Source organism: Gymnodraco acuticeps, unplaced genomic scaffold (genome assembly GCF_902827175.1).
Source record: "Gymnodraco acuticeps unplaced genomic scaffold, fGymAcu1.1, whole genome shotgun sequence".
NCBI classification, from domain to species: domain Eukaryota; kingdom Metazoa; phylum Chordata; class Actinopteri; order Perciformes; family Bathydraconidae; genus Gymnodraco; species Gymnodraco acuticeps.
Genome location: NW_022989894.1, coordinates 921,935 through 934,821, shown reverse-complemented (window position 1 = coordinate 934,821; position 12,887 = coordinate 921,935). Strand labels below are relative to the sequence as shown.

The 12,887-nt window shown below is 40.1% G+C and overlaps 1 protein-coding gene across 1 annotated transcript; it reads left to right on the top strand.

The window, feature by feature from the left end:
* The first annotated feature begins 1,656 nt into the window (after positions 1-1,656).
* tmem38b (transmembrane protein 38B) lies at positions 1,657-11,917 on the top strand. The gene is given in 7 exon segments (XM_034205106.1): positions 1,657-2,077; positions 7,045-7,118; positions 7,120-7,202; positions 8,055-8,239; positions 8,338-8,425; positions 10,104-10,221; positions 10,957-11,917. Coding segments are annotated over 7 exon segments (963 nt in total). The 5' UTR covers positions 1,657-1,953; the 3' UTR covers positions 11,248-11,917.
* Positions 11,918-12,887: the final 970 nt, after the last annotated feature.

Below are 12,887 nucleotides of genomic sequence, written 5' to 3'. Positions count from 1 at the left end.
AATAAAATAACATGAAATATGAATATGCTATAAAGATGATCAGAGTGTTGCTGCTGAATATGTTACAGAAAGATATGAGAGAAGACATGACTACTTCAAGTGATGCATGTAATTGATGTTTCACTGCTTCCATCTAGTGGCTGTCACTTCACATTACAGGTCTTAGTATAACTTTAAAATACCCTTTTTCACATTGCACTATTTTGACTGCTAGATCACAACTATTATTTTCATATTTCAAAAGTGTATGTGCAGATTTATTTACTAGGGAAAAAAGGCTTCATTCAGAAATGTAAGGATGAATATTTCAGTGTCTAAATAGCAGGTGGAGTTACTGCAAAAAAACTGCGCACAAAACAATTATTATTGGATATGATTGAATTGTAATTCAATGGCAAAACAAATTGTCAGAAAAAGAAGAAAAAAACTAATATCGAGCCACCACCAGGTGTCATGCTCATGCTGGCCAGAACTAACTTGTACATTTGCTTGTAATGCACAAAGCCACTTGCTGTTTTTTTTTAATATCAAATGATGTCAATAGACAACATCCAACGTTGCAACTTCGGCCAATGTTTTGCCACTTTTGGTTTAATAAAATGTACAATTTTAATGTAAATGTATTATAAAACCACATTTTTGGCTCTGACATAATTTCTGTCAAACTTGTTTTTACATGTTATTCCAAAAACATGGGGAAACTGGTATATATGTCGACACCTCTACTGTGCTGGCAAACAAAGGAGAAATATGACCCAATGTGGGAAAACAGACAAAGTAATTATGACATTCTTTTCTGCATTTCCTCTCATCCTCATATTTTCATGTTAGGCAAAACAGATGCTTTCTTAATGTTACAATACCGTTTGAATTACAAAAAAACATTTGTAATACCTGTTTTCTAACTTGCCCATGTTAATGAAAATTCTGCTTAACAAAAAAATTACAATAAATATGTTTTATGAGCCACACTGCCCACACATTTGTTTTAAGCTATAGATGCATGGGACCTTTCAACAAAACAATGCTGAAATGTCCTAAAAAGTACTAAAATCCAATGACATATGCATCCTACTCGTCCGGTGTAGTCACTCAATGCTGCATAGATTTGAAATAACTTTGTCACAATGAAACAACCAAGACTTTTCAATCAAAAACGGCAACATTTCCATTCAAATATTCATTTAAATTAGAATAAGTCCTACATTCAAACAAATTAGATGTCATATTTCTCCAGAGCAGTAATACTATCTAGTATGGTTTTAGAGTCACTGACAAGGAAGCTATTAAAACATATTTTTTTATAAAATCAATTTATATGATGGGTTTTTGACCCATTGGACATTTTATATATTATTATTTTAGGAAAAATGCTCAAATTGGTAGGATGGCACGGAGGAGCTAAGACATATCATTGTTTTTCTCTCTGTCATTAAACGGTACGTATTTGATTGTCTCTAGTGAAACCATGTTGACAGCCAATATCAGGCATATATCCAACCTTAACCGAACTTCACCGCAATTCTGTTTTTGTGTTAGCATCTCCTCACAAAGCCACATTGTGACACGTGATTGGCTCACATTGCTCTCGCTCCTCCAATCAGAGAGGCGCTCTGGCTCCACCCGCCCCATCACTAGTGGAACACGGAATAAGGAATTCCGGCTATGCGCCGATGACAGCGTCGTCGATGCAGGAACTCCCACAGGTATCTGCACTGCACAGACGGTAACACCCCATGGGTAACACCCATGATGACCGTCCGCGAGCGTTACACGTCTGTTGCCCGGCGACGAGCGTTGTTCAGCTAACCATCCGCATGCAACTCGGCCGCACACAGAAGCCCTGATGCTCTGAGTTGGACCGGTGCCCTTTTTCAACTTCAACTCTCTCGCTGGGATTAACTAGAGTAGCTTCCTATTTTATTGCTGAAGAGTTTTACAGTTTACAGGATTATGGATTTGTTGGAGGTGCTGCATTTGGACGAGCTGTCCCACGGACTGGCCAACTTGTCCATGTTTCCTTACTTTGACATGGCGCACTATATCGTGTCAATCATGGCTCTGAGGGAGCAGCCAGGTAAGAGTATGACCTAAAGTTCAAGTGTGTTTTAACTGTCACAACTTTAAAAGTGTTCACCAAGTTGTTCCATGTTAGTTTGCACTCTTTTGCCAAAGTTTGACCTGGTGAAACCTCGATAATAGACCTATTGCTATATCCTGGTATTTTAAGCTGCCCACCGTCATGCCACGCAGCCACTAGGGAGTTTGTTTTGCAACCAAATGTCAATAGGCCTACACTCAGAGGGTGTTAAATTCAAATGAACATTTGTTATATATTACATTTGTGCCTAAAATCCGAACCTTTCCTTTCTTATGTTCTTGTAATATAAAAGGACATACATTCATGATATTAGCAGTTATTACAAGCACAATTACCATAATGGTGTCCTAAGTAAATAATAACACCTCTCTGTATTGTGAAATAGTATTCAGCAAGCACTACAAACAAACAACAGATACAAAAAACAATCTTTGTAAAGTTTTTTAATCCCATCATAATTATGAACATTACATGGTGTAGTAGTTAATAAACTAATCTTACTTTAGAGCACAAACTGCTACCCAGCCACAGTTGATTGTATCAGCGTAGACTAAAGGCAGATAGTGAGCCCTATGTCATGTCACTGAGATAATGTCTACAGGAACAGGTGGACTTTAACTGCACATGGAGTTCATTTTCCACACTCACAGTCAATTGTAGTCCGCTGTAAATGTACAGTCTATTTTGGAACTTGCCCCGCAAAGCATCTGAGCTCTCGTGACCCTTTAACCCTACATCCTCAGAGAGAGAGAGAGAGAGAGAGAGAGAGAGAGAGAGAGAGAGAGAGAGAGGAGAGAGAGAGAGAGAGAGAGAGAGAGAGAGAGAGATAGAGAGAGAGAGCGAGAGAGAGAGAGAGAGAGAGAGAGAGAGAGAGAGAGAGAGAGAGAGAGAGAGAGAGAGAGAGAGAGAGAGGAGAGAGAGAGAGAGAGAGAGAGAGAGAGAGAGAGAGAGAGAGAGAGTGTAGAAACAATATGGCAGAGATCAGTAAACACAACACGTAATCCACTTTAAGTCTCAGGATCATTTCAAAAGAGATTCAATAAAACAAGTCAAGACACAGAACACTCAAGTTCTCCTTTCCCCAAAGAAGGCTAGGAATGCATAAATCCCTCAGCCCTCTCTTTCTTCTCAACATTCTGTGTTAGATCTTCCCTTCCGGCTTTGGAGTGCAGTGTGAGAGCTTGCCAGATCTTTTTACACGTTTATGATACTCTCTGCCACTGCAAAGTTATTTTGGGATTTCTAAATATTGCTGTGAAATCCTGTGTACAAAATCAGGAGGACAGGGACGTGGAAGAGGAGCTGTGGTCATATGTCAGTCAGTGGTTCCCTTCTACGAGGCCACAAATAACCAGAAATACCACTTGTTTCTTATCTGGCTATCAGGTTTCAGAACAGAGGAGGGATGCCCTTTTTACAGGCTTAGATCATGTGTGTCAGTTCGTCTGGCACGAAAGACGAACGCTGTAGTGGTTCAGACTTTAAAGACAACAACTACACTTTTTCTCATTTACAAGACGTGTATACAGCAGTGTTAGTTTGTAAAGACGCATGACAAATGAATTCATGCACAGTAACTATACCCATATAAAATACCTTTGGTTTGTTTTCATTTCTGACACGAGACAGCCAGCTCTCGATGTTCTCACTTGAGAGGTTAACAGGAATCAAAAATACAACCAGTATGACATGTTGCAGCTGTGGTGTTCTTGGCCTATATTCCTTAAATTTGACTTTTAAATGAGTCTCCTTCCATGCAAAGTAGGAAACCAGATCTGGGATTGGTAGAGGTGTGTTTGAAGCCCAGCATGTCAGAGCAGTGTATTATATGTCAGTGAAAACGTAAGCAAAGTAGTGGCTGGAGATGTGGGGGAAAATCAATTTAGTGACGATACTGAAGAGTTGACCTTTGTGCCTTTACAACATATTTACACAATGAGTTTATTTATGATAATAATCGATACTAAGTGGTTAGAGACAACTAATACAACAGCTACAACGCACTAATACATGACATCTCTTTACTGGAATGCCACCTTTAATAACAGGAAAAGACCACACCAAGGCCATAATACAATATAAGAAGATATCGAGTTTCATTGTCAATATACTGAGAGGGGCTAACTCGGACTGCAGCAGTTTGTTTTGCTCAGGAACAAATAGTGATGACACAGCGACCCTGTTTACTATGCTGCACTTGTGAACTGATACTTGGCATTTATGTAGGCTCTCACAGAAGGGAAAGATTCAGACACGGGGCCAGACACATTTTATAACCGCTCTTTTTCAAACTTCCTCCTCTTCTAACTGTGGTAGATAACGTTTGTTACATCAGACTTCATGTACACACAAGAGAAACACTGTCTGGTTGTGTCATTGTGGAAGTCGTAATTCAAAAGCCGTTAACGGTGATACTTCACTGGTTTTGATGCTGAGGTTGCATGCAATACCCACTCTGAGCTGCAGCCACATTGATCTTTATATGACTCATCATTAGTTCATTTTGGTAAATGGAAAAACTATGAGGGGCACACACCCATGGAGAGTTGAAGGGGTGTGTGAAGGCAGAGACATGAGGTCAAGGCACTGTGATGGTAAAGGGACAGATGCAAACCGTTGTGCTTCAAATGAGAAGTTAGTCACTTGAATTTGGCCCACCCAGTAACATCAGTAGTTAGAGCCGCAGTAGTAAAAGGTACTTTAAAACTCTTAGCGCATGATTGTTGCAGTTTAAAGGGAAATGGTGCTCAGTCAAATCTGACCCGAGATACAAAACACATTTGTTGATACAGTGTGACCTACCCTTTCAGAGGATATCATGGTCTCAGATTAAACAGAAAATCATTTGGATTAATAGAACTCAAAGAAAAAAAGATTCTCAAGAACTTTCATGAGGCTCCTCCCATTTTAACGTTTCTTTTCATTATCAAAGTCATCCAGTGATGTTTGTTAGAAAATGGACACACTGCAAACAGTTACGGCTAATTGCTCATTTGGCATACTTTGAATGGGGTTGTATGCCAACATGTTTAAAAATGTAGCCTTGTTAATGATTGTGTCTGTGTGCGATGTAGTATCTGCATTACTAGTACTTTTGAATTTGGTTAACTAACTTAGATTTTGAAAGCACATCTCTTACCTATAATGAAGTAATGTTACATTGTTGTATTGGTACATTTAGTATATGACAGTTTGCCATTCTATTTTAGCATCATGACTGTACACAATGATTGTTAAATGTCTCCCATTAGGAACTTTGAAGCTGTAGTTTCAATTGTAGGTAAATTAAAGAGCTTCACTATGAATCTGTATTCAGTGAGTGAGAACCAGGTTAAAAGGGAAAGTGTGCAGAGTGAATCCACTGGGAGTCTGCAGAGGAAGCAGATAGAGCTATACATCCTCCTGGTTTACAGATATCTCTGCAGGAGTCTATAATCTGTATGTAATCCTCAGATTACCTGTATGGACCTGTGTGTGGCCGTAGTGATCGGGGACAAGTGGTTCAGGGTTGACTGAGAAGTACCTGTCTAAGGTTAATTGTATAGAGAAGTCAGTCTTATTTGTCCATCTCTGAAAAGTAGATAAAGTTATACAAGTATAGAACATTTCTTGGTGTTGTGATTTGTTCAGAGCCTGTTATGACGCATAATAGTTACAACAAACCTTCCCTTCATAGTGAAGATTACAGAAGTAGCATTATATCAGTTTCCAGTTGTATAAGTAAGTGTTCTTTTGATCATGGTTGTAACAGAGGGAGCATTGATGATAGATATCAGCAGAGAACTGATATGGTTGGAACTGTAAATGTCAAGTCTGTGCACTTTGAACTGTAGGCCCAGAAGCAAATATTGTAACTGCGCTTGACAAATATCTCTGTATTTGTTCCCTCTAACTAGTTAATATTTATACAGTTCCAGGGATTGGGAGAACAAAGCTCAGTTGCACAATGTGCTAAGAATCCTTTTTGCCAGTTTACCTTTGTACCGTTGTTTTGTCTTTTTTTACTACATGCAATAATGTGTGATCTAGAGCAGCGGTTCTCAAACTGTGGTCCGTGAAAAAAAAAAAAAGCTCTAAAATCCACTATTTAGTATCAAGGATTTTCAGGACCACCTCATACAGTATGCAAACTGTAAACATAAGTACATTGTTTGTAGCCTTTATTTAACCAGGTGAAAGCCCCTTGAGATCAAAAGATCTCTTTTTCAAGGGTGACCTGCAAAATACATAATATATATAAACGTAGTGTTAAAACGCAGATATTTGTTATTGTTAATTATGGACAACACTTAATTTCACCACTGGTTACCCATGGTTACGTGTGCGCGTGCAACACCACAAACATGGATCGGTGGCTAGCATCAGGTTCTCTGAAGATAAAAGAGGTTAACGTTAATGAAGATAATGAAAGTGAGTCGGAGGCATCTACAAGCCAGATTCCGCAGAAAAAAACAAAGAAAGGGAAGATTAAGAGAAAATACAATGGGAACTACTTGGAACTGGGATTTACCTACACAGGCACTGAAGATGAGCCTTTGCCAGTATGCGTTCTGTGCTACGAGACACTGGCTAACGAGAGCCTAAAACCAGCTAAACTTTGCCGTCAATCGTGGAATCTAAAGGCCAAAAGTATGAAACTCCACTTCTACCTCTAATACCCCGACAACAGTACTGAGGGCTGCAGAAATGGCCTTTAAGTCTACCCTAAAAAAAGCCAGTCTCTCAGGCATCATTACTGTCATTATTTAAATCCCATAATTACAGGGAAGACTGTTTGGTGCTTATTTTAGAAACCATTCAACAACAACGGTAATTGCAGTTTGTTAGTAACTTCAGACCCAGGAGGAATGCTAATACCTTATTGATGGAAATGATAACACATATGGGGGACTGAATGAACTCTCCATCACAGTACTGATAAACATACTTGTGTTCCCATGCAGGCGTCCTCCAGCTCTCCAGAGTCAGCCCCCTGGCCTGCTGGTTCAGCTCCATGCTCTTCTGTTTCGGGGGGGGCAGTGCTGTCTGCCATCATGCTGGCCGAGCCCGTTGTTGCACCTCTGTCCAACAGCACCAGCGTTCTGCTCGCTTCCATCACCTGGTAAATATCTTGAGTCTGAAAAACAGTATAGGAGGTAGAGAACAGAGCAGAACGATTATTCAAAGGACCCTATTCAACTTAGAAGAAAAGGTTCACTTGTGAAGAAATAGGAAACAACTTAATTGCCTGTAAAGGAAGCATGTAATGTGGAAGGCTTTGATGAAACAGAGAGGTTATTGTAGAGTTCCCATGTCTTAATATAAAGCCTTTGGTTCCCTCTAGTGGTGGCACATATTATCACAGTCTCCTCAGAAACTACACAGCACCCTCTGCTGGTGAATCCATTTCAATTCAATTCATGGCTTTATGGTCATTTGCACATGAGCTACAGTGTAGATATGGCAGTGAAAAACGTACAGGCTCCTCCAGCCGTGCAACATGAATATATATAGGACATAGAACAAATAAAACAGATAAAATAGTGCAAGAGAATGTTTTGAGATGTGCAAGTAAATACAAATACAATAGAAATAGTGCAAGAAGATTCTATAAAAGTAAATGTAATATGATATTAGATAAATAATTAGCAAGATGCAAACAGATGATAATAATAATACATGACACTTATATAGCGCTTTTCTATAAACTCAAAGGCGCTTTGACAGAGAGAGTAACACAAGAATGAAGAAAATACATAAAGAGACAAACAAACACAGAAAGGATGGTCAGATGAATGTTTATGAATGTTCTTTAAAAAGTTCACGAGTTTAATAGTCTTATGAACTCATGTATTTGACAGAAACTGTCAGGTGACGCTGTCAACATGTTTAATGAACTCATAGTTTGCACACAGCAGTTATCTGAGATGTGTGTGTCGTGTCCACTCTGAATGTGAGCCATGTGTCTCTGCAGGTACCTGGTGTTTTACTGCCCTGTGGACCTGGTGTACTGCTGTGCTGCCCTGCTGCCTCTAAGGCTGGTGCTGACGGGGATGAAGGAAGTGACCCGGACGTGGAAGGTGCTGGGGGGGGTCATCCAGGCACACAACAAATACAACGACAGTCTGCTGGTGATGATTGCCATCGGCTGGGCTAAAGGTCAGTAGATGAGGGTGCATGCAGTAGGATTTTTAGATGTATTATATACAAATAAATAAAAATCTGTATCAACCAGGTGTCTTTTCTACCCACACTAGGTGCTGGAGGTGGTCTGATAAGTAATTTTGAGCAGCTTGTTCGAGGCGTTTGGAAACCAGAGACTAATGAGCTCCTCAAAATGTCTTAGTAAGTCTCCTATATGATTCTTTTGTATTTTTGTTTTAGCGTGGATTAAGAAAACAAGATATAACATTTTGATTATTTAGCTGCTCATACTGAGTACTACAGATTAGGGTATCTTGGGAACCCAAGAATAAACTACTGTTATAAACAACCACCATTACAAAATGATGGCTTATTTCTTCTCAAAACATTATTAGTTACGTAACTAATGTTACCTAAAAACTAGGGCCGGGACTCGATTAAAAAAATTAATCTAATTAATTAGAGGCTTTGTAATTAATTAATCGAAATTAATCGCATTTTTAATCACATATACATATTTGACCTAAGAACAGTGAGAAGCAATTTTTTTCACATGGATTTTAGTATACCATTAAGCGCATTCACACCGCAGTACTTTTCCCACAAAGGTTCATGAGAATTTAGTTCATGAGAACTCTTTGAACCTGGGGGTGGATTAGGCAAATGAAGCCGCTGACGTCACTTCTTCTTCTTCTGCTTTGGGTTTACTGGCAGGCCGCAAACCACTTCACGGCGTATACTGCCGCCCAAAGTCCCCGGTCGGAAGTCCCCGGAGTTGGGGACTGGCTTCAGTAGAAGCTGCTGTTCCGATCCGAGTAAATCGCCAGAACGCCGACACCTCCTCATCTCCACCGCTCCCATGTTTTATTTTGTGTTGCCATAAGTTAGTCTCTCTGCGTTTCTGCGCTGGGCTAATGCTAATAATGCTAATGCGAGGATAATAAAATGGCGGCTTCACAAAACTTTTTGGGAGTTTTACGGGGCGTGGTTTGCAATCCGCCCAGCCAATCAGAAATATAGCTCTTTTCTCACAAGAGAGCCGCTCGAAAGTCCCTGCTCTCTAGCAGCTCTCTGCTCTCTAGCAGGGACTTTCGTGGGGGTAAAAAGGTTCTCATGAACTAATTTTAGTACCGGCTCTTTTTGGTGTGAACGCGATAAAAGACGCTAACGTCCACGCTAGCTGCTATATGTTTTTGCATTGAGGTGATACTTGAGGCTTGATGTGCTGCGGTGATATGCGAATTCCTTTTTGCATAATTTGCACACAACCGTGCTCTTATCGACGCTTCCATCCGTCCGTTTTTTAAAAGAACATTTCCCACTGTTGTTCACTGTGGTTTGTTGTTGTCTGAAGTCATGAACGTTAGTTGGTGCTCCAGTATAATCGGTACGCCTGAAACTCATCCAGTGAGAAACGTTCCGCGGTGCAAAAATAAGTGCGATTAAAATGCGTTAATTTTTTTAACGCGTTAATTTTTGTGTAATTAATTAATCTTAATTAACGCGTTAAAGTCCCGGCCCTACTAAAAACCTAAAAATATACAGGGGAAATCTGAGTGACCCCAATACATATTATACATTGTTTTTATTAGGAACTAACTGATTGACAAGTCATGACAATTGAATTATAGAACAAAACAGCTATGAGATATGAGTATTGCTCTGAGGGTCTGTGGGGACCCCTGTCGGTAGTATGAGGAATTACATATTAAAATATGATTTGATGGTTAAGGGGAGGCCATGTACATTCATGGTGATAATGTGTGTCTCTGGTATAGGTCATTTGCTTTTAATAATTCAAATGTATAAGCTGTGATCTCTTCTTAGTATGTTTTAAAGTATTATATCATAACCCTTCTGTTATTGCATGTCCGTTTAGCCCCACTAAGATCACCCTGATAGGGGCGGTGCTGTTTGCTCTGCAGCAGACCCACTACCTGCCTCTGAAGAAGCACCACCTGATGCTCATCTACACCGTCTTCACCGTAGTCAACAAGGTCAGTGTGGAATATTTAGAGTAGCCCATAACCAACACTTTGACCTTTAAGATAAACAGCCTATGTGGTACTGATTCATATACACAACAGGAAGGTGTATTCTGGGCCACTAGCTGACCCCTGACAAAGAAAACCATTTATTGCTGTTATTTGTTTATAACTTGATGTAAAGTTAGGAATGACAAATGTTTGGTGCCGTAGCTTACTCCTATTCTGTGGCATCTTGTCTTTTATATGACCTTTCTCCATCAGCTTTTTGAAGTTTTAGCTGCGGTGACTCACATTAGCTCAGTATTACCCATAGGGCTGGGGCTTTTGCATCATTTTCATCAGCTTGCATCATCCTCTCTTCTCTTCTCTGGGAAACTTGTGCTCTTGACTGAGACACAGATAAATCTACCATGTCTTCTTTCAACTCTCATTCTGTTAGCTCCCTACGTCTCTGATCTGTCAAATTAGCGCTGAGCCATTTCATCACTTTTAAGGAGTAGCGTCCAAACCTCCTATTTATTACTTTGTGTTCCTGATGATGCAGATGTTCCTACTAATGATGTTACTTAATGTGTTTATATGATAGCTAGACCAGCATATCATTAGCTATCCATGAAAATGACAAATGACTCCGGAAAGGGATCATTAGAAAGTAGAAAAGTCATTGAAGATACTTTCAATGTTTGAGATGCTAACGTACATATATTTTATCAACCTAATGACTTGACATTCTATCTCCTTTAGGCAAGAATGATGCTGACAGGCTCCTCTGTTTCTCCATTCGCTGCCATCGAGTCGACCATCTACAAGACCCTCTTCTCCGGCCACTCCTCTTATGCGGCTCTCACCGATGAAGTAGAGAAAACGTGCATGGATAAAGGCGCTGTCAACGGGACACCCTCAACCAAAAAGTCCAATGAGAAAGGAGCAGGCAAGCACACGCCGGTCTCTCCTGTCAAAGGACAAAGTGGATCGCTCAAAGCCAAAGACGAGTCAGAGAACACACAGACGAAACACAGCAAGAAGAAAAACTAGTCAGCCTCCGCCCCATAGCGCCTTTTCACCTCTAAGCAGGGTTGTGGAGTCATTTCTGATTCAGTCGTGTCATGTCAGGACTGAATGTTTTTATTTTTATTTTTCATTTATTGAAAGCAATAGTTTTCATCTAATACATTTCTCAGAATGCAATGGAAATCTGACTGCTGAAATATTATTTAATTTAGAGTTGACTCTGACCGACCCTGCACCTTATTGTGGGATAATCACCCCGTCCTTAAAGTACTGTGATATATACTGCTGTTGGTTGTGAACATCACACCGTCCTTGGGCTGATTGCACACTTGCAGTACAATCTGTAGCTTAATTTCTAATATATATTTCTAATAAGTACGAGCTGTTGATGGTTTTATCTCTGGGTTTGAGGATCAGTGCTGTGCACCTTCTGATCTATGAATGTCTGTGTGTCTTTTTCAGCTTCTTGTAAATGCTATATTTCCTACTTTGAAATGGTTAGAAGCTAGAATTTTTTTGAAAAGAGAATATATTCTATGACACTTTAGTCTATTTATACAAAATAATTGCACCCTTAAATGTAATATATTTCCAAATGGATAAACTGTTTTATTCTATTCTGTGTCTTTGTTGACTGCTCTGAATTACATTTGAAAGCATGAGAATAAACAGGTTTAAATGCACTGGAAAAAAACGTGTATGTGAATTCTAGCCGCTCCGCTTTATCAGACCGACTTTTAAAGTTTGTTTACCATGGACTCAGCTCAATATTACATCACTGTAAAGCACCAAACAGATCATTAGTAACATTTCAAAATGTGTAAGTCCCTGATAGAAAGCTCCTAATTAATGCAGAATCAAACATCATGTAGCTGTCTTGGCACATTTGTCCACAGGATAATGTTAACCGATATCTAAATGAGCTGCTGGTTAGTTGATATAAAGCTGGTCAGCGTCCAGAAGTAACCCCCTCTATAGGCTGAAACATTGCATCAGTGTAACATCAGCACCTGATTGATACCTCAGCCTCTTTAAGGCGCTGCTGGAGAGAGATCCCCCAAATCCTATCCTCAGACAGCAGAAAAACCCCCTTGTGAATACAAATTAAGAACAGAGGAAGGAGGGGGATGTTGAAGAGAAAAGGCGTTCAAAGACGATCAAAAGGGATATTCGCTGAGATGATGTACCTGCCTTTCATACCCCTCAAATCCACAGACGTCAGATATATGCATGTCAGTTACAGGCTTGTATCTCAAAGTGTTTTCTGCTTTGTGTTAGCGTGTGTTGCTAATGCTGAACCGTGTGACCTGGAAAAATAAAAGACACGTTAATAAGCCGATGTTTTCCTTACACTGCCTCTTATGACAAGGAGGCAGGTGACATGATGACAGCTCAGAGCCTGAAAGCTCCCAGACAATTCTCTTAATGAGGTCCAGACCTGTGTGACCCCCTCCACAATTACTCACTGAACTGAGGAGCCCCCCCACTGCCGAGCCCCTGCTCCTTTCGCCTGAGCTTCACCTGCTCGACAGCACATCTCTGCCTCTTTTTTATCCCCGGACTTCTTCCCTGTTGTCAGGTGTGGAAAATAAATCCGGGTATACATAAGTAAGCGGGTTTACATGCACACATACCATGTATACCTGCAATGCATGCAAAAGTTG